Source organism: Anser anser (assembly GCF_964211835.1).
Source record: "Anser anser genome assembly, chromosome: 7".
NCBI classification, from domain to species: domain Eukaryota; kingdom Metazoa; phylum Chordata; class Aves; order Anseriformes; family Anatidae; genus Anser; species Anser anser.
This window is the reverse complement of record NC_139727.1, coordinates 20,983,214-21,005,486: the sequence shown is the minus strand read 5'-3', so window position 1 is coordinate 21,005,486 and position 22,273 is coordinate 20,983,214. Positions and strand designations below refer to the sequence as shown.

Here is a 22,273-nt window from a genome sequence, read left to right as displayed (position 1 = left end):
CTTATGGGAAAGGGGCGGGGTGGATGTCACAGGTGAGGCTGGTCAGGACAACGGTGGCCCGCTTGCGTGTTTGGGGCCCTGATAAAGAAGAAATTTAATTCAGCTGCTGTATAGTGCTGTGGCTTTAAATTAGTGGCTCTGGAAGTCGCTATTCTTGTAGTGTTAGGGAGGAAAAAACACCTTATGTAGTGGTGGGCTGTGCTATAAGCCTCTCCCATCCTGTTAAGGTGCTATTATGCATAGTATAGAGGAATGCTATTCAGCTGAGGGCTTATTCAGTAAGTGCACTTTGTTTTCAGTCACTCCCATTATGGTATGCCCTTCTATGGGTTGCTCAGGTTTATGTTGCAGAAAGGAAACTTTCCAGGATCCACTTTTTCCTCTCAGTTTTTGCAGTTCCTGCTTATTTGGGACTGTAAGATGCAGCCAGAAGCTTCACCTGTGAAACTCAGCACAAGTTTTGTGCTTGTTTGTGTTAGAAATGAAGAGGCACAGCCATTGCTAGTAAAGTGTCCTTAGTTTAAGTTTTGTTATCTTCAGCAATTTTGCTGTGAGGAGTCAGGGAAAGTCCTGGCTGTGTTTACTATATGCTTGTTTCATTGGTGTATTTCCATTGCTTCTCATGTGGTTAGTAAGCATCACCCTGTCCTGCCAGACCTTTGACAGTTAGGTCTGTTCACAGGTGTGCTGTGACTGCTTTTTTTTCTTTTCTTTGGAGGTGTTCCCCTGTGTGGTACCTGCAACTTTCCACGTAACCTGGTATGGCACTGCCCTGCAAGGAAAGCTTCTATCTTGTTCTGTATTCCCCAAGATAGTAGTGAGAGGTTCTGGGATCTTAAAAGCAAACAAATTCAACTGATTTATGTAACTGCATGCAAATTCCTTGGTTTCCCTCTCCTATTTCTCATAGCTTTTGTCAGACCTTCCTGTTGGCTGGTGTATCTTTCATTAGATTGCAGAGAGAGCGTTCCATCAACTCAGAAGAGAACGTTCCTGTGAGAGTTGTCTGCTATTCCCATTTTTTTTTTGTGGCAAAGAAACAGTGAAGAGAGATGGCATGGGTCTTCAAACACTTAGTGAATACTTTCCTCCTTATTTTTAAAAAGTATATAGTAAAGTTGCTGTGCTATTTGTGTAGGTTTGCAGAAGTAATGACTCTGAAAAGAGCAATCTAGTCCTCTTCTTTGCACAGGGCTGCTGAGAAAAATGCTGCAAATGTAACTGTGTTCAAATGCTGCTCAAAACTGAAGGAAAAAAAGTTACGATTTGTACAGTCAACTATGGGCAAGGGAACATGAGAGGCTACCTCTCTTTCCTTACTTCTTAATAAATTACAAGCTGTGTAAGTTTTTCACTTAGGCCAGCCTAATATACTAGAGTGTGAAGCAGCTTTTGCCTCTTATTGGTCAAGTCTCCAGGATGTCCATGAGTTTGAATTCTACTTTGCATGAAGTCATTAATATGGTAAAGTGAGGCTGAAAAACTAAGAATTTGGACAGTACTGAAAGATTAGGTGTAACTTTTTATAGACAAAAATTTCTTTCTATTGCCTTTATGGGATCTCAGAGCAGATGGATTAGATCAGATCTCCCAGTACACAAGGGAGGCAAGAGAAGAGCTTTCCCTTTTTACAGGTGTTAGGGAGTGATGTGTACCTGTCTGCCATGAGAATCATCAGCTGAGCCTGTCCTGTTTCCCTACCAAGCACACAAATGAAATTGCCTCTAACATCAGTGCACTGTGGGTTTGAGCAACAGCTCCAGCAATTCAATCAACTACAAGATTTGACCTCCATATGGTGGATTTTGTGGGACAGACTTTTAGGAAAGACAAAGCAAGTGATATATGTCTTCCTGTCAAGTCTAGCTTTAGTCGGTGCTGTAGTGGAAATGTGGTGGTAGGTAAGACAGAAATCACAGAATTAGAAGCATCGAGATCAGGGGTTTGTCACCCACAGGGGAACTGGAGGTAATAACATACATCCTGTGGTGAATTGTCGGATGTGCTCTGTAAGTCCAGGGTGACATCTCAGCTCTTACGTTGCAGGGTGGGTTAAGAGGTAGTGCTGTTCCAGCGTGGGAGAAGCAGATCATGCAGGTTCCTAACTAAAAAAAGTAGTTCAGCGGGGCTCAGGTTTTCTCTGAATTAAAGTTGAGATTTGTTTTCCTTTATAGAGGAGGAGAAATTTGATATAGCATGCTACTGTGCATGAGGGCTGAGACCCAGAGAATGCAGAGAGATGACCAGGCTCTTCACCAGTAGAGCAATAAGGCATTTCTGTTGCTTTTTCCCAACCCACAAATTCTTCCATACCTTGAAGTGAGACCTGCATTTTTTGATTCTTAATGTATAAAGCATCTATTTGTCATCAGATTTTTTTTCAGGTGGATGCTGTTGTAAAGGTTGCTGAAACAATGCACTGACAGTTACTTCACCTAAAGTCCTTTGGGGAGGCATATTAATTTTACTTTAGTGGCTAAAGAGGTTTCCTGTGAGCTTTGCATGGATTAAATAAAATACTCAGCACCCCAAGCGACACTGGTACATATGGAGAAGTCCCATGGGTTCTCATTGAGCAAGAAGCTGATTCTAAAGCCTGGCAGTGTCGTACGAAGGGCTAGCAAAGGGAGAAAGAATTTAAAAGTTGATTCCAAAGAGTATATTGAAATCCTAATCTAATATCAGAGAGATGATTTTGAGATAATCTTTTAATGTTTTATAGTGGGAGTTTAAAGATGCACAGCTTTACAAGGGAAATAGCATGGAACAATCATTATGGGTATACATGCTTATCCATCTATTTTACTTTTACCTCTTTTCTAGTATAGAGTATTATTCCATAATATTCAAAGAATTCGGATAGAGAATCTAGTTTCCAACTGATAAGTTTTTGTCCTTTACGTAAATCTGAAGTAGATTCTGTAGTTGCACATTTGTACAGCACCCAGCTGTTCTTTATTCTGTTGTACATTTTTGAGATTTGTTTGGGAAAGTCCTGTGGTTTTTTTTCTGTGTGCCTAAGTTTCTCATAAGGCTGTATCATCAGGGATTTTATCCTTGTACTTACTGTAGGAGCAAACTGCCAGTTTTTGGAAGACAGGCTGTGGCATGTAGTTATGTGTAAGCTTATATTAGGCTTTGGTTGAAGAAGGATTTGGAGGTAGCAGGAGAGTTTAATCTAACTTTAAATATTGAGTTGATTAGTAGGAAAGAGGCTTGGGTCCTTACCCTGTGCAGGTAGCTGACTGGTGTGCTGTAGCGTTAGTGTTCGTGACATTCAGCTACACGCAGCGCGTGCCCTGCCTGGATGTGACTTTCTTCCCTGGGAAACCAGATCGCAAGGGAACCTGGTTTTGCTCACTAACGTGCAATGATGAGAGACTTCACCGGTTCTCAGCAAAGAAGTGTTTCTGGATGCCAAGCTGTGCAGGTGGCTTTTTTTCTGAGTTTGCAAGGGAGTAGTCTGAAGTAATCATTGGGGCAGACCCTGTTGGTTTGTCATGGGGCACAAACTGCACTGAGCCCTGTGCTCTGAACTCCAGCAGAGCCTTTCTGCAGCTGATTTTCTCTGTGCTGAGACATGAGCGTAGCCACGTGGAATGGAGTAAATCTGAGTTCGGGCACCAAGCTGTGCTCACCGCTTGTCTTCTGTGCTTTCTCCTCGTGTTTTCCACTCTCCCTGACCGTCCCCTTGCCGGTACCGCTCCCCTTTCACCTGCTCTTTCCACTCTCTCTCCCCTCCCAGCCCTCCGGCAGCGCTGTCCCCGCAGAGCCAGAGGAGCGGCAAGCAGCGCTCGCTCCGAGCGCATCCCGGAGAAGACACGCAGGACTCTGCAAACCGGGGCCCGGCGGCACCTGGCCCTGAAAGCCCTGGCCGGGGCCGGGGCCGGGGCGGCGCCGGCGGGGCGGGGCGGGCAGGAGGCAGCCGCCGGCCGGGCCGAGGAAGCGGCCGCGGCAGGGACGGCCCCGAGCGCTGCCGCCCGCCGGCGGAGCCAGGGCACCGGGAGCGGCGCCGGGGCACCGGGAGCGGCCCCTTCCCCGGCGGCCCGCACCATGACGGCCCCCGGTAGGTGTCGCGGCGGGGGGGTGGCGGGGCCGGGGGGTCCCGCCTGGCGCGGCCGGGACGGGAAGGGGAAGGGGAAGGGGGCTGGCGGCTGTGCCCGGGCTGCGCTCCGCCTCGCCGCGCTCCGCTCGGCTGCAGCTGGGCAGGTGCCGCAGGGCTCGGCCAAGCCCCAGGGCCCTGCCCCGGCTGGGAGCCTCCGCAGAGAGGTTTCTCAGCTCGCGTTTCTTCCCAGATAGTGCTTCGTGCCCTCCCGTTGCGTGCTCCCTCTTTGGGGTACGGCTTGCTGCTCTGTGGCACGGGGCGGCAAGCAGACTGCGCTGGGTTGGTGTCAGGGAAGGGGTTTCACCTGCACACGCGGGGTTAAAAGACAAGAGCAAACTCCGGAGGGAGAGGGGTTTGACCCTTGTTGTGTAATCTCGCTGGTGCCCACTCTGCAAGTTCCCCTCTTTGCGGGGAAGCGTGTGCGTTTTATCTAAAAAAGGAAAAGCGTGCCATTCGCAGGGTGTGAAGTAACGGTGGGGTTTCACTGACGCGTGTCTCCTGGTGATGTAAAATAAGCTAAACGGAGACCTCGGGAGACTTGTGGGCAAAACTACTTTTCTCCCTAAAAACAGAAGGTGATTTCAGAGAGGCTCAAAAGTAGAACGACTTCACGTTCGTGTATCGTAATGCAAATCTCACGTTCCTATCACAGAAGTTGTCTTCACCAAACTTATCTGGTTTTTCTATTTCCTCTTGTGTGCAGCAGTCTGAAGTGAAGGTTTTCCATTCCAGTCGGTTGCATGTTAATAATTACTGCCTGTGATCATTGTGACTTTGTTATGCATTCCAGCTAGGCGAAGAATGCGTTCATTTCCTCCTACATCACTTAAATACACTCACTTCAGACACCGCTATCGGAAAGGTACAGCAGGCTTCTTTGAGTGGCCTACCAGCGGATCCTGGTACCTCTTGGGAAGGTCTCTCTCATTTAAGAATTTGATTTTTAAGACACCTTGGGTTGAGTTTAATTTATACCATAAGAAATTGGTTTTGGTAAGAAGTGCATCTCCCTCTGTCAAGGGTTTGGACTCTGTATATTCTTATACCTTCCATGCACATGCGTGCCAAAGCAAATTGATGATGATGTAGATAACGGGCTGTGTAGCACATCTTCATTTAGTCAAAATTTGAGGCAGATTTGATTTAGCAGATGAAAATTGACTAACATGGCACTAGATAAGATCTTCTGAGTTGGATTAAAGGATTTATCTGCCATTTTTTTTTACCCATGGTTGGTCGTTGGACCACGAGAAGTCATGGTCTGTGTAGGAAGGGGATGAGCAGAGTGACATAGAAAAGCTGTGTGATGTTAGAGGCCTTGAATTTCCTTTATCAGACACAGAAATACAATGGAAAACTACTTATGATCTGTACACTGTAAAAGCTGAAACATTTTGGCTTGCACAATGAAGTAGTGGGTGGTAACAACTGGAGGGATCAGATTCAAACTTGGGAAGTGTAAAGTGGGCAAGATGTAGTCTTACCCAGAGCTGATCCACCAGCTTCCTGCGGTGTTCTCTCGCTCTTTCAGCAGTATTTAGGATCTTCCACATGGTAATCAGAATCTTTCAATATTGCCATAAACTGCTATCCCATGCTTATCCTAAGCTCAGAGATTGTCACCTCACTACTCCTAACCACAGTCTAAAGATTAATTTCTTTCTCAGAGGGACTATGAGGCTGTGATACGGTCAGTCACTTTAGGATACTTTTCTTCTCTTGCCATCAGCCTCCAGAGATTTTGACTGAAGTGATTTATTCCTTTCTACTTCAGTAGCAGTTCATAAAGTAGGGGAAGCTGTGTATCTTGCTCTTTCTCCATGCTATTTAGTCTGTCAGCCTCAGTTAGAGATCTTAGGCATTTCTGCAGTGCTAGTTCATAATCACATCAGTCTTATGCCAGTGCTGTGTAACTGAGTGTGCAACTAAGCACTAACAAGGGAGTTACAGCTGGAAAGGAGTCCAAAGATTGTTTTTATCATTGCAAACTGCAACAGAACCACACCTAGATGATTTTCTATGAAATAAATAGTTAAACATGCCCTGCAATATTGTTAATATTGCTGACGTTTTGTAAGCAGAAGCAAAAATCACTTTCATACCCTAAGCTTGGGAATGCAGAAACAAGGTATTGCTAATATTCAAACAAGATAACACTTGTGTGTGAAAGATTTTTGAAACAGTTGGCTGGCACAGATCTTTCTTTGTCGTGCTAATTCATATGCTGTTCTTGAATGGAAGGCTTCCTCGTGCTTGTTTTTCCAAAATCAGCCTGCTGAGTGCATCATCAAAGCACCTGAGTTCAGGGTTAAGGATATGCTTGGTGTTCACATAGGGATTTCCTTGTGTGTACAATTGGCAGAGTTTATTTGTGCTTTATTTTTCATGCTTTGAAGTGTGCTCTGCAAGTTCTTACTGTAACTGAAGTGTCAAGAGCTGGGGGGACTCCCCCAGACATTCTGCATTCTCCATTTGTTACACTATTCCCTGAGGACTAGACACTAGTTGGTGCTGCAAAGGGAGATATTTGATTAGACAAAAAATAGCATGATCCAGAAAAGTGAGTCTCACGTAATTTTTTTTATTTTTTTTTTTTTAAGGGGTATGTTGCAATTGAAAGTAAGTCAACATTTTTGTTTTCTTTGAAATGGTCCCATCTGCTGACTTAAGCTTACTTGGCTCTTCACGACCCCGTGTTTTTGCTTATGAACCAAGATAATTTCCTTGGCTCTACTAGCGGAGTCAGTAATTTTGTTTCGCAGTTCCCCTTTTAAAGACCGTTGTTCCTCAGTTTATCTGAGGCGTGAGCAAAAGGCTGTAGGACTTCAGGCAAGAGAGCTTGAGGAGATCTGGCACAGCTCTGCAGGGAACGGTGTGCCCAGAGCAGCGCTACCCAGGGGATCGCTACCTTTCCTACACACTGGGTGAAGTTTGTTGCTCCTGGGTGTAGAGGCTGCATGCTCTGGGTGATGTTATCTTGGGATATAAATGCTGGCAGGGAGCTTGCAGGGAGTCTGTCAGATCTGCATCGTCTGCATACCTGCTGGAGAAGGGAGGCTTCTTGCAGTGCCTGGCAGTGCAATCAGGGTGTAAAATGACTGGCTTCCCGAGCACACCCACCCTCAGCATGGCTGCTTCCTTTTGTTGAAAGACTGCTGAGGGGGCTGTTTGCTAACAAGTGTAATTGCTAAAGCTGTGCTCTTTTTAAACATGCAGGGTAGGATTAGGTGTTCTATTTTACAAACTGTTAAAATGCCCCAGAGGCTGCTGCTGCTGCTTCACCCAGAGCCTGGAGGTAGGTGCCTTCCAGAGAGCTTGAGGGTGGGACTTTAGGAGGCCTGGGCACACCTCAGAGAGCGGCTGTGCATCTCCCAAAAGTGTGGTGCTGGTACTGGGGGTTGTTCAATGTTCCCCCACCCCATGCCTCAGCACCTCACTTCTCCCCCTCCCTGCTCCCAGGAGCAGAGCTGGTCTCCCCATCCGACTACCACAGGTAATCAGCACAGGGCTGTAGAAGCAGAAGTCTCTGGTGGTTCTCCTTTTTTAGAATAAAACAATCGATCTCTGAATTCTATTTTTTTTTGCTGTTTCTGTTGTCCTTGTGAGGCATTGTTTAGCCAAAAGCAATATTTTGATGATAGTGGTGTTCTTGCTGGCATGAAAGCCATCTTTTTTTTTTATTATTTATTTTATTTATTTTTTTATTTATTTTCAGTGGTTCTGTTTTCTTAACCTAAAGGTTCCCAGACTTTGGGTATGTTTGTCTGTTTTACGAGTTTGCTGGACCCACTTCACTGGGAATGCTTTCTCCTACAAGATTCCATCTGGGGTTTGAGAGCTGTATTCATTCAGAAACATGCAGCAATCCCACTGAATACTGCTGAACTGCAGTGCGTATGTTCTCGATAGCTAAGCCATCAGTCTTTCACTCTAAAGCCTTGCCCTTGTCCAGGTACCCATAACACTGTATTCTGAGCACAGATCCCATCTCTGTGCTGTACTTTTCAACTGCGTCACTTCTGCCTGACCACAGTTTTAAGTTTGTAACTGTATGGTTTGGAGTTGTGGTGCCATAGTCGAGACATCATTTCAGTCTTTCTTACAACTGTATTGAAGGTTCTGGGGAAGGTGCAGAAGGGAGTCTTTGGAGGCTGTTCAATTTTGATTGAATTTTAATAAGGTGACTGCAAAAATGTAATCTTCAATTTTGGTAAATTCTCTCTTTGCAGATGCTCTTCTTGGCATGCCAAATTTTAGGCATCGCCTTCTACTTTAATTAGCAAAATCTGTCTTTGTTTGCTTGCTTCTGGATGGAGATGGGCTGGAAATGTTGGCACTTTCAGTCAAACTGGAATTAGAAGGCAGTTTGCTAATGACATTTGAAATGCTCAGCATTGAAATTTGCCATGGGACCAGAGCCATAATCCTCAAATCTGAGTAAACTTCTTCACAGGTGAAGGGAAAAATTAAACTTAGACTTCAGAATTTTCTTGGGATTTATGGGGATAGCACTGCATCATGTCATATTGGTTCAATCTGCATGTGATTTTTGCAGCAAACGGGAAGAAGTTTTAAAAGTGCCTTTAATCCAGAGCACAGAAATGCAGGAGGGTGTAGTTAGCAGATACCTCTAGAGAGGCATTGAATAAGTCAACTTTGAGAATATTTCAGGCTGTTATAGCTACCACTATTGTATTATTTCCCTCCAAGGAGAATTTTTTTTATGCCAAACAGGTCAGGAAACTTTTGTTTGGCAATTCTGGAGTTTCAATTCAAGCTTGCGAAGTGTCTGAAGCCTGAACGATAGGATTGTTGTGCTACAAGCACTGGGGCTGGCATACCCTTCAGCTGCACATCTACCTTGCAGTCGGTTCGCTTTCTGCTGCAATGAGAAAAAAAATGTCTAACACCATGGAAGCCATCGTGACTTCCTGTGAGCATTGAGACCTCATTTAAATGAAGGCCTTTCTTATTTTAGGTGCACTGCGTTCAGTGTGTGCTCCACTTGAGCGTGTAATGGTCTACAGTTGTGTTGCAGAGCATCTGTAGTTGCCTAAAACGATTCCACTTCTCACCCAAAGGTGAACTCTCCTTTTCATGCTAATTTTTTTCCTCTTCATTCTTTTCCCTATTGATATGCTTTACATCTGAAAATTTCCACGTGTGGTTTGTTTCACTTGAAACTACACAGGAAATCCCCTTCTTCAAGAAAGGTTTTTGAGAATGAAAAAACTACTTCAAATTTAGTGGGCTAAGTGTGTGTAGGAGTTCAGACACCCTTAGAGTTGCTCTGTGGCTGTGAACACCTGCTCGCTTTGGATGCATCTACTGCGCTCTAAAATAGTCTTCTGGAGCTTCTTACACGAATTGCAAAGGTAGTACTGCAGACTTTTTGCTGTAAAACTGAGGGTCGATTCGTGCTTTGTATTTAATCCTGTTCTCCATGATGGTCTGCACCTGTACAGGAACCCATGGAGGATATGATGTGCTGATTGTGTATGCAAGTGACGCCACCGAATGGTGTCAGTACCTTCAGGACCTCTTCCTCTGTACTCGGCACATCCGAAAGCATCGGATTCTGAGCTACCAGCTGGAAGGCGACTCTGCCATCTCCCACCAGGAGCTGGACCTGTTCGCCAAAAGTCGGAGCATCATCGTGTTGCTATCTGTGGAGCTGGTGCAGAGTTTTTATTTCCCTCCTGTCCTGCAAAGCCTTCAGGAAGCTTTATGGCCCCCGTACAAAGTAGTCAAGCTGTTCTGCGGCGTTACAGACTCCGATGACTATTTGACCCTTTTCGAGGACTGGTATCAGTGGCAAGAACTCACATATGACGATGAGCCTGATGCTTACCTAGAAGCTGTCAAGAAGGCTATTTCAGAAGGTAAGGTAGCAACTGTGGAGCGGGGCTTTGTGATCTGGGGTTGGAGGAGGGGTACATACGATACCATTCATCCTTATTTTAAATCTGGCAATGTGTTTTTCTGAAATAGAAAACTAAAGTAAATTGCACAGCCAGTGTAAACTAGAAAGTTCTTCAATCTGTTCTTTGTGTACGTGGCCAATTGGTCCCTAATTCAGGAGAGATCACCAGTGACTCTCAGAGAACCTCTGAATTTGTGTATCATAACTGTTTTGTTTTGAATGTAAATGGAAAATTTTAAACTGAGTGTCTTTGAAATTCTGACTGTAAATATTGTGCCCGGGAGTTTATTGACTCCAATCAAGGGAAAACTAGCTTTTCCTTCAAACTTAAATGCCATACCAGAACCAAAATAAGGTTATCCAACAAGTATTCTCTAGCACTCAGTTTGAAGTCAGAGACAGCACCATTGTGGCAAAAGCTGAGTTTGTTACCTATGATGAAATGCCAGAGATAAGTTGAAGCATTGCACTGATGGCTTTAAAAATAACCCAACCAGTCTGAAACTGATCACCTCATAATATGCACGGAGGAGTTACTAGCGCAGAAATATTAACAAGTCGAGACTAGAGATGCCAATGCACTGAATTTTAATTGAGTCTGAAATTTTCTAAACTCCAGAGGGGTGTGTGTTGCTCCTTTCTCATAGCTTGTGTAGAAATGAAGGCAGACAGCTCCAGGGAGTCTAATGCTGGTTAAGATGTTTTTCTGATACTGCCATGTTTAGGGTTACAGTGTTCCGTGTCAGTCTTAGCAAGATTGAAGTCCTGTGACTGCATCTTGGATTAGGATTTATCTGCAGTTAGTGGCATAAATGAAATAGTGCAGTCTTTTGGTACATCTGGTGTTGTGCATACAAAAGGGCTTTATGCTGGGATAATGAGAGGAATGATAGTGATGACAAAATTATCACAATAAAAATAAATTTTGAAAGTCATGATCTTGGCCAAAACAGTCCCCCTGAAAAAACACGACTTAGGGTTTGTGCGGGAGATGACACTATAAGGTGACCAGGCCACAACAGATGTTTCCTAGTACCATTTAACAACCTGCGTAAACTAAGGTCTGCGTCCCCTTTTCAAATAACTCTCAACTGCCTTTGTTTCCTGATGGATAACCTAGGCCTCAAGCAGGCTGTCTCTCTTCCTTTTGGACTGAAAGAAGACAGAAAATAGTGCCTGGGTTATGGCATTCTGAGTGCACAAAGCACAGCATGGGGGCCGAAGACAGCCTCCTGCTTCCTGGGATGTAGGTGGACTGGGAAGCACGAGTGTCTGTGTCCTTCATTAGATAGATTGGCTGGAGTGGGAGATCTCACATAGCCAGCTGGATCCCTGTTAGTGAGAGGTTTTCACCCTTCTTGCTAGTTTGGGATGCGTTAAAATTCAAAAAGAACTTGAGGTGGAAGGAAGGGGACAGGCATTGGAATGGATCATCTATAAACTGCTCTGGATCAGCAACCACTCTATACGGAGAAGCTGTGTTTGTCGAAGGGAAGCGTGCATGATCTGACTTCTGTGCCCAGAACGTATATTTGTCTGTGGTGGTACACTGAATGCAGAGCCTTGTCAACTAGAGAGCAGCCTCCACTCTTTTTGACGTCTGATGCAGTCAATGAATTGTATTAAGCTGACCTGCTGTCTTCCTCCACTTTAACATGTGGCTCTCTACAGGTAAGCTAGCTCTTGCTCTGTATAGCTGGCTGCCCCTTGGCATGGGGGAGCTGCACCCAAGGGACCTGGGTGCTGGTGCTCCCAGCACTAAAGAGACTACCCTGGAAGGGGAGCGGAGGTGGGTCCTGCTGGCAGCACTGCCCTGTCTGAGCAGCCAAGGAAGGACTGTGTTGTGGGTCTGGCTGCCATACATCTGTGGTACAACTTCTTTGGGGTAAAGCACTAAAGTCTGACTTTTCAGTTTGAAGAGTCCTTCTGCGGAGGTGATCTCTGTTGAAAGTTAGCATGTGCTGAAAAAAAGTGCTTTAGCTACATGTAAATAGTGTTTTTAAAGGGAGATTTGGATTTTTGTTGTTGTTTCTACATAACAAATAATTCAGCTTATTTTCTGTATGTGCAGAAAGGAAGGAACATACAAAGATCTTACACTGGCTTTAGTATATCTGGAAGATGTATACACAGAGTCAGAATTTCTGGACTTCTCATACTGTTACAGAAGGTCTCTGTGATACGAGCTGTCAGCTGCACGCAAGTTGGGCAATGTCAAGCAGTTTCATCATGCACGTCAGAGCAATTGCCAAGGCAAGCAGTTCCCTCTCACTGACTCTTGTAAAGGGAAAACCTACTTAAGATAGGCTGGTTTTATGGCAAAAGCATTTGGATAAATTTATGCAGTTCTGCCATTGTGAGGAAAAAGGAACTGGGTGACCTCCCCCCTCCTGTGATCCTGCAGACCAAGTTTTGTGAATGGCCTCAAATGCAAATGCTCTGATGCTTCCTCTGCAGAGAAGACAACCCCAGGTGTACATAGATCCCTTTTTGGGTGAAACTGTGAAAACTTTCTTCTTGACTGGTACAATAAAATTAGTATCTGCATTATAGTTTGGCTGTAGCCAACTCCAGCATGAGAGACATGAAGTACGGGTGTTTGTGGTAGCTGCCCTCTCCCATAGAGAAACACGGCCTGTGCTCTGCTCTCAGTGCTTCACTGTTGAGATTTTAGATGAAGGCTTTATAGGAGGTCAGTTAAGTCCATTCTCTACAGCAGGCTGAACGTTTCCCAAGAAAGACATCTCTTCCTTCCTACAGCATTTAGCAAAGAAAGTTTATGACCATGTTTGAAATAATGTGTCTCTGTGTCTTCCTCTCAAAGTGATTCTTTCCACAGGCATTCACCAGTGCTTCTAACGGCAATGTCAGCACACAGTGAAAAACCAAGACTAATGCAAAAAGGACTGAGTTCAGCTTCCTGATAGCTCAGTCCTGAGTAAGTGGACTGTATGACACAGGACACAGCGGGGACAAATACTTCTCCATAGCCTCTGCGTTGGCCCTGTTCAGGCTATGCTATTGCCTCTAGCACAGCTGTGAGGCTGTGGCTTATTTAGTGCATCATGGGAACATGCCACCCGCAGACATCACACGCTGAAAGCTGTTTTAATTTTTATTAGTTCAGTACAAAGTCAGAAATGAGGAAGCATTCATCTAGCCGTGTTGAGAACAAACCGTGTGCTGATGCTGATTCTTGCTGCCTTGTAGACAGAGCAGTTGTTACTTCAGTTTCTCAGTTGTGGCAAACTACAGAGGCCCTAAGGTTTCTGTTTGCAAGTCCTATTGTTTGTGGGGAAGTTTTTCAGGCTGTGCACTACACTAACTGTGCTAAGGACGTGAAAATGCTCAGGATGGCACTGCACAAGCTAGCTTCATTCTGGCAGGGTGTAATCACCAGCCAAGGTGCAGTGACCCACCTGCTACTTAAACGTTTTGTCTGGCTTGTGATACCACACCATGCTGTACAATGCACGTGCATTGAGCACCAGATGGGAATCTGTGCCTCATAGTTGGAGTCTTTCTCTTCCTCCTGTGTGTTCAGATAACTCAACTGACATCTGTTTTTTATTACATGCATTTAGATTTATCTAGTTTATTTCAGCCCCTGCCTTTGTCTTAAAATTTTTGAAATGTCCTGCTTTCTAAGTCCATGTTTCCAAAATGTTTACTAATTAATCAGTGGCTTTGAACTTTCTATGCCTAAGCAAACTCTTGCAGGTAAAACCCTAGGGAAGTTAACAGCTGCCTGAGAATATTAAGGTGATATCTGGGTGTTAACAGCAGTTGTGAACCATGCTGTTAATGGACAGGTACAGCCTTGGCAGAGCTGAATTCTGGTGCAATGAGATGGATGAGAAGGAGAGATCAGTACTAGCAAACTCATTGCAAAACAGGAGGATCAGAAGTGGCCGTTAGGAAGTGTGTGGTGAATGTGAAGGACAGTGGGAGGCTAGAAGGAAGGTGAAAACTTTTGTTGAGGCCCCTTAGATCCAGAAGAGCTGGAATGTTGCTCCACCTAGTAAGAGGCTCATTGGGAGATGCCAGGGACCAAGGCAGTAGGCTTTGGTAACACCACAAGGAATGCGTGATACAGCTGGAAGGAGATGCAAAGAAGAGAGTCTCAGGGCTGGAACCCCATCTGTGTCAGTCAGAAAAGTGGGGTGAAGGAGCTTGTGATACTTTCAACCTGTGGTCATGTAACAGGAGCTTTTTCCGATGAGGGCTTGTTGCCCCTTCATTAGGGCTATGAAAAGCCTAATTCAGAGAAACTATTTGCCTGCCAAAGGGCGTGTGGCTTGGCATTGCAGGGAAGAGAAGGAGATGCTATAAATGGCCTAATTTATCTGTTGGGAGGGAAATGGCATAACAGAAACCACACAAGCTGTTATCACTCTCAGTCCTGTACATGACAAGGAATTGAATTAACTTCCTGGCTTTCTTTTCTTGCACTGGTGAAACCATGAATGAAACTTAAGATCATATAACAGAATTGTTGAGGTTGGAAGGGACCTCTTGAGATCTTCTAGTCCAACCTCCATGTTCAAGCATAGTCAGAGCAGTTGCCCAGGACCGTGTGCAGTCAGTCAGGTTTTGAATGTTGCTGCTGCGGGAGACTACAATCTCTCTGGGCAACCTGTTCTGATGTTTGACCACCTTTACAGTGTGTGTGTGGGGAAAGTGTTTTCATGTGTTCAGGTAGTATTTCATGTGGTTTAGTCCCTCAGAGTCTGTCTCCTTCTTTTTCATTCCGTCCCGTTCACTGATAAGATCCCTCCAACCCTTTTCTTCAGTCTGGGGAGTCCTAGTTCTTATAGCTTCTTCATGTGTGAAAGATGCTCCAGCCCGCTAATCATCTTTGTAGTCCTGTGCTGGACACAAGCTATAAAGTAACCTTGGAGTAGGATACTCAGGGTTTGAGGTCTGGTTGGGCAGATGCATTAAATATTGTCAAGTGCCTCCCCACCCACGGAGTTGAAGTAGTTGTGCAGGGGAGACTGCTTTCAGCCCGACACTTCTGTGATTGCTGGATTGTTAGCTTTTGCTCATTGCTACCGTTTAGGGCTAGAGCCTTACGTTCACAATAAATTTTTGAGTCATGGCAGGAACTGTTCTGCCTTCCCACTACTTCTGGTGGTCACGCCAAGTGATCTGTCTAGTGGTGACACATATTCCTACTCGTTACCTGTCTTGATTTCTGTCCAAAGGCAGCTTTTTCTGGAGTAGCTCGTTGACCAGTAGTCTCTCTGTGGAAGAGTGTCAGGGCTCATTCCTTTGATTGCTCTGACAGCTTCATGTTAGGCCTGGATGCACTTGTGGCCTGCTTTGCCTTGTATTTATTTCATGGCAAGCACAGTGAAATCCAGTGTTAGCTGATATGTTACCCCTATACTTCAGATGTCCTGAGGAATGACAAAGCAGATACCGTAACCTAGAGGAACAGTCTGTGGCTTTTGTGGGTAAATTTGAACACCCTTTCCCTTTTTTCTCCCTCCTCTTTTATATAAGGTGTATCCCTTCAGAATATTACCTCACATCGAATACTTTTAAGGGCAGCTCTTCACTAGAAACCACAAATGCCACTAGCCAGTAACAGAGCTGCATGCTTTAGCATTGGGCACCGTTGATCTCCTCTCAGGTGCCTATTACAACAGTTCACTGAATTGTGGGTGTTCTCTCTTGTACAGTGGAGTCGGTAAATTATTTCTCTGACCATAGCAACTATTGTGCCTGTTGTGCCATGTCTGCTTCTGGCCAGTGGTGCTTCACTCAGGACCCCTCTGTCAGCCTCACACTGAGACTTGCAAGTAGGGCAGTAGGCAAGGGGATGCTGTAAACTAGGAAATACAACCTCACTCCCTCTTCATAGGCCCGTTCCCATTGTATGGAAACATACTTCTACAAGAAGTTGTGTCCTGTGATTTCCTCTGCTTATGTAGCTTGCTTTATGTGGAGGCAGTGCAAGACCTAGTTTGTGTAGCAACTCTTTCCTGTGCTGCTTGATGTGTTTCGTAAGACATGGCCATTGAGCCTCGTGCCTAGGAATGCTGACTGCAGAGGGGAATCCTGGTAGGAGGAGGCATGGTAAGGTCAAGTACTTCATGAAGAAGTTTTGTGACCGCCTTAAAGGACAAATCCTAGATATAAAGCAGCCAAAAAGAGAGCTGTGAGTTAATTTGACACCCTTGATCTAATACTCTATCTCTGAGGCTCCAACTTGTGAGCAGACCCTGGTTTCTGCAGATTTAACTGCAGTGTTCTTTTAAAACTCTGCTGGAGGCTCATTGCTTGTCTGTACAAGATCCTAGCATTGTATAGTCTTCAGCAGCTGATTCCCACGTCCTCACAGGGTGCCTGAGGAATTTCCAGTCCAAAGAATGCAGTAGCTGTTCTATGCAAGATCCATTTTGGCACTTGGGAAGTTCTAGCAACTGCAGATTGGACATGGATGTGCGTGCCAATTTTGTGATCTCTGCTTGCATCTTCAGAGGCTGTTTGGATGTCTGAAGTGCTCTAAAGGAAACAAGCTGGAGTGAGGAAGGGCCAGCAGTCAATGTACGTACACTAAAGGGACAGAGAAGTGAAGCTGGGGACCGCTTGCTGTTCACTTCTGGCTGTAGGTGCTCTGTGGAGGAACATGTTCTGAGTAGTCCTCACACAGAGGATTGCATCCAATATTTATTTCTGTCAGCCTGTAAGAGTGGCCTTGGAGACAGAAGGTAACACAATTGTTGTACTGCGGCCCTCACTCCCTCCCTTGAATTTTTTTTTTCCCTTCGAAGGGGCAAAATTAAGAGAATACTTAAAACTGTATTTTCCTCTGTTATATTGTGTTGAAAAAGAAGATACGCTTCTCTAACCCTGCTCATTGAAGAGGAACAGGTGATGTATTAGTCAGCCCACTGAGCATAATGAGAGTCTGCTTCATTATATGGGAGCTCTGCAGCCTGGCTGGTTCTCAGCGCCTGTCAGGGAGGGGAAACTGTGACACTTGCACAGGAGTTAAGGTTGAGAGAGCATACTGTTTTTGTACCCTTCCTTGCAGATGCTAGTGTAGCTATAAATGACTGATGCTGGAAACACACATCAGAGAGCTGGTTAAAGCAAACAGAAACCTCAACTAAGCCCCCAGGAGATACTGAGAGAAATGCATAGATGTTCTTATCCATCTGTACAAAACAGGATCAGGCAGTTGAAAGAGCCTTCCGAGTTACAGGATGGATGTGTTGTTTGTCATCAAGGTGCTTCATAAACTCTCAGTTTATGCACATTAAAAGCAATACTTCATGTCCTGCCTTCCATGACAGAATGAGGTTCAAACAGTGCTAGTGTAGGTGCATACTGGCTTTCTAGATGGAAGCGAAGAAATAATAGCCCAGAACTTGTCAGGTACAGAAAATGGCACGGTTAGGAAGCATCAGGATGTAATAAACTTCATACACACCACAAATGTGCCAAACCTTATTTCTCTGTAGCCTGTATTTTTAATGATCTCCCCACAGGTTGCTTCAAGGTGGTAACTAAGGCTAATTTTAAAAATCCGCCAACTTGAGCTGTGTGGCTTTAAAATGTGCTTAAAATAAGAGCTCGGTGACCATTGCTAATGGCTTCTTCCAAGTTTGAAACAGCTGAAGTTATTTCTGCAAAATCTTTGCAGAAGTTTGTGGTCAAAACAAACCTGCTTTACAGAGCAGGTCTGAAGAGATGTGTGGAGCAGACTTCGGGTTGTTTCAGAGACCTTTGTTGCGCACTTGAACATTTGTCTTGTTCCTAGGTTTGCATTTGGTAGGATTTTGATGGATTCATCATTACCACAGAAAACTTTGGACACATTTTTCAAAAGTGACTTGAGAATACCAGTGGGTCTTGAGTTTCTCATGGGGAGGTTTCATCAGTGTTACAGGATGACCACAGCATGGTCTGCCCCATTCCCCACCTTTGATCTGGCTAACTAGCTGGGTGATCTGGTGTGGGCTGCGCGGGTGGTATTCCAAGAGACTGTATGTAGAAAAGAGAGGGGGCAGGACTGCTCTGTCAGTAGTAGTCTGATGGAGTGGTTCTCCAAGTGGCTTCAGTAGATCTAAACCCAGCCAAGCGATGTTCTCTTGGTGGGATGTTTCCAAAGCAGCTACCCAGCTCTTAGGTGGAATGTCACCTTGTTGGACTTTTACGTAGACAGTCTTTTCTGTTGTGTGTTATGCATTGTGTTTAAACTGAAGCAAGGATAATTAATCAGCAAGTTGGATTTTCATGTTTCTCACATGTGGTAGCTCAGGAACACTGACTTGAGTCTGTGACTGATGTAATGTGATTTCAGTGTCCTCAAAAATTCTCCTCCATGTGTACATTTCTTCAGTACATGTGGCCTCCTCCTGGCACAGGTGTTTGAAGCGAACTATCCCAGCCCTTCTTTCTTGAGATTTTGTCAGGTACATAGAGCCTGTTGTCTGGGTGGTCAGAACTCTGCATCTTCTTCAGATGTCTCTGTCCTGTTCCCCTGCACCCCAGTTAGGTCTTTAGGTTTATGTACTTAATCCTGTAACAAATTGAACGCTAGGCTTATGAGACCCTCAGGCTAACTAAGAGCTCAAAGAATTACAATGAGTTGGCTTGCAATTTCTGAACTGTCATAGCCAGGCACACTTTTAGCTCAAGGCAGACGTGGTCAGATAAGCTATAGCAGATATATCTTGTGTGTTGTAATAATGAATGTGCATTTCACCATGAGCTGGCAGGTTACTATCTTTGCAGGAGGTATGAATGAAATGTATAAAAGTTCCTCCTCGTCTTGAAGTTCAGGGGCTGGCAACTTCGCTTAACCCCCCAGTTGTCAGCTGCTCAAGCAAAGATCCTGGTCTTGCGTTTCAGTGACGCAGCCAAACACGTTCTTTTCCACTGGCTCCGCTGCGTGGGCCCCAGCCTCTGGTGAAAGTAAAGACAAGAAGGGGAAGCAGGAGTGGGGAGGAGGGCCATGATGGGTGCAATTGTATTTTAAGCTGCTATAGCTTTTTCTGTTGTGAACATCTGTCCTCCAGACAAGTGCACAGTTTATTTTTGCAGTTTGGCAAATTTTCTCAGCCAAGTTTACTGATCACTCTCTGAAGTGAGGTATACATTTGAGCCAAAACAATCTTTTCTGGTCAAGTAACAGCGCTACAGGGGCAGTGTTTTTGCTCATGCTTTATTAGGCAATAGAAGATGACAGTTCCTCTCCATGACTCTGAAAGGTCACCTGATGTTTCTAAGAGCAGAATTTTGCACACTGTCTCCAAACAATATTTTGAGGGGTCTATGCTGGGGCAGTGTTTTTCTGTTAGTGGGGTTGGAGGGAGACCCTTGCTGGATTCAGGCTCTGCATTCCCTGAGGCCTTGCATGTTACAGTGTAGGAGCCATTGTTACCTCAGGTCCATCCAGTGAACGAGCAGAGGAGCATTGCTGGAGCAGATGACGTGTGGTAAGCAGTTTTCCAGCTGTTGCTTCTGAGACACTGGATCCAAGACAAGAATTCCAGCAGCTTGTTAATACGGTTCCCATTTCCATCTTTCACTAGTGCAGGAAGGACTTCCCACCAGGGGTTCTGGTCTGTGCCTCTGCAGGTCAGGGAATGCCAAGTGAGGTGCAGTGGTTATGTACGTGTCTGGTCACGGTTGCTTTGTTGCTGACAGTGCTTCGTCAGTCCCAGTGTCTGACATACTCATGCCCTTGTCCATCTGGACTTGGGATTTGATTGTAGTGTTTGGAAAGGAGAAGCAATGGGCTTTGTGTCTGCAGTACAATGGGATCAAAGTCAGGACCATAATGTAAACACACAATTTTCTAATTAGTGTTGTATGTTGGTGAATAATTAAAAACTGAACCTACTCCAAACAGCCAACTGGAAGTTACTGCTGACATTTGTCCCTAAACTGGAATAATCCCACAGAAGATGCCTTTGATCCCGTGGGTTATCTTCCTGTTCTCTGCTGATTCTCAGTGTGCTTGAGGTTTTTATTTTATTACTCTTTTCTAGTCTGGTATTTTTTCTCTTGCTCTCTTTTCTGTGTCCTTTCCACTTACCTGGCTTTTCAGACTTTCCATTCTTAACCTTACTGTTCTCAGAACAATGCAACCGTGGTATGGCATTTACTGGTCGCTTTCTCATCCCTACCTTCCAGCATTTACTGGAGTGACATGGAATTGCCCTTGGCATTCTTTTGGTGACTCAACTTTCTCCAAATACTTGTTCATTTCAAAGAAGAAATTTTTAAAAGTAACCTGGGAGCAGCATTTGGGAAGACCGAGACAGGAAAAGTGAACAGATTAATTCACTTGGGTTAAACATTAATGAAGGTCATGAAAGGCTCTTGCACTCTGTTGCAAAGAGATTTGCTCTTTCAGTTTCATGTTTTGTAGTTTTAAAATATAATAAAGGAAAAGTGCTCCTTGAAGTTAGAATGAGATGTGATTCATAGAGGAACTGTGGAGTAATGTGTGTTCTCAAGTGTTAAGGGTGTATATTGTCTTAGGAGGTTACAAGAGTAAACACAACTGTACTTACTGGCTTCTCAGTTTGCTAAAGCACCGGTCCTGTCAGCAGGGCTCTGATAAACCTGGTCATGTTCTTAGTACGAAACCAACTTTCCTAAGAGATGGGCATGTGTGGGTATGCACAGTTGCTTAAGCAAATCTTGGCATAGTAAAATACGCTTTGTTTCCTTGATGGGGGGGGTTGGAACTATAATCCCAAATAAAATGTGACCGCTTCCTTTGTAGAACTGAGAATCTGGTTTTAGTTGCTGTGCTTGTAGATTTAAACAACAAGCTGCTTGGGGTGGTGTTTGGAGAAAAGGGGGAGATGTTCCATACGTAATTTATTATGTAGAGGCAGTTTTACAAAGTCTTATTTCCTGTGTTGATTTTTTGTCCTTGCCTGCTGCTTTTCCACATGCTTCCCTTCACTCTGTTGAGAAGGGAAATGTTGCTACAGTATAACCCAGTGTGGGGGATTATCACAAAATATTGCCTGAATGTGTTTCTTTTGAGGAAAGCAGGGACCTTGAGGATAGCATGATGCAAGATAACTTTCCCTGCTCCTTCAACTTGTTTATCAGGACTTTGCCTGCTTCTTGCAAATGCAGCTGGCGTTACTTGGAGTCTTAATGTCCTTCTTCATGTTTGGAAGAGGAAGCTGACCAGCTGTAAGTCTTGGATGACAGCAGAAGCTCTCTGAAGGTCCTCCATCTTGCTCTAGGTATACCAAGGTGAAAGTCTGAGGTCTTGTGAAAACTAGTCTCCTCTGCTGGAGAGCTGGTTGACGGGCAGGTGCTGGCGAGGGGGTAGTCTACACATGCAGAACCTGTAAGGGCAAGTAGTTGCTCGGTCATGCCATTTGCCTTCGTATCTGGATGGCAAAGCGGCTAGGGCAGACTGCTGACTGCATCCAAGCGCTCACATGTCCTGTGGTGTCAGGGCTGACTTCTGAGAAACCACAGCTGTCAGCTCCACGCAGGCAGGCGCAGTTTGGCCAGGAGGAAGTGGATGGCAGAGCAAGCTCCGTGCTCTGTACAGCAAGATATCAAAATAACTGGCTGCTTCATACTGGTTTCTGGAGCTGCTAAAAGGCTCGTGAAGCATGTGGCCATGTCTGTGTTTCCCAGGGGTGAGTTCCAGCAGGGAAGCTCTTTGAGGAGCCGGGCAGGATGGACAGAAGGGGCTGCGTGGGCTGCGCTCTGCAGCTGAGCTACTGATGTTTCCTGGTGGGGAGCACACTCTTCGAAGGGAAATGTGGTTGGGTTTCTTGGACCGCATTTCCTCCTCTAGCTGCTATTCTCATGAGTATTACAGAGACTGTCAGGCGTGGCCTGAGGTAGCCTTCTTTTAAAGGGGAATAGAAAGGGCTTCCAGTGAAGGCAGAGCCTTTTATAACCACGAGCTGTTGACCTACAGCAGCTGCTCATGGAGAAGCTCAATTCAGGTATTCTCATAACTTTCTAATGTGTCTGATCTCAGTGATGGCCTGTCTAACCTGGCTGCAGTTACAGTGGTATAATTGCTGAATCTTTATATGCAAATGGATTGTCATTAGCCAAATATCTTAGTGAGTAGGAGGCCTGATCTAACAGCATGTCACTTCAGAGCACAGGTATTACTGAATGTAATGGGACAGTTTTCTTGCATGTTCATAAGATGGGGTGTGAATGGAACTTGCAAGATGACCATAGAATCACTTCACTGCTTATTGGGGAAGTTGGTGACTTACAATTTC

General features: G+C 44.9%; 1 protein-coding gene across 4 annotated transcripts in view; it reads left to right on the top strand.

Annotated features, from left to right (window-relative positions):
• Positions 1–94: 94 nt before the first annotated feature.
• PIK3AP1 (phosphoinositide-3-kinase adaptor protein 1) overlaps positions 95–22,273 on the top strand; it is a 51,154-nt gene continuing 28,975 nt past the window's right edge. The window contains exons 1-3 of one of the 4 annotated variants that reach the window (XM_083844930.1): positions 95–278; positions 3,746–4,066; positions 9,571–9,987. In XM_083844930.1, the coding sequence (XP_083701056.1) occupies positions 236–278; positions 3,746–4,066; positions 9,571–9,987 (781 nt within the window). In that variant the 5' untranslated portion in view covers positions 95–235. Of the gene's footprint in view, positions 279–3,399; positions 3,431–3,745; positions 4,067–7,342; positions 7,401–9,570; positions 9,988–22,273 lie in introns of those variants that run through there. The other 3 variants (XM_083844931.1, XM_083844933.1, XM_083844932.1) reach the window with 3 other exon arrangements.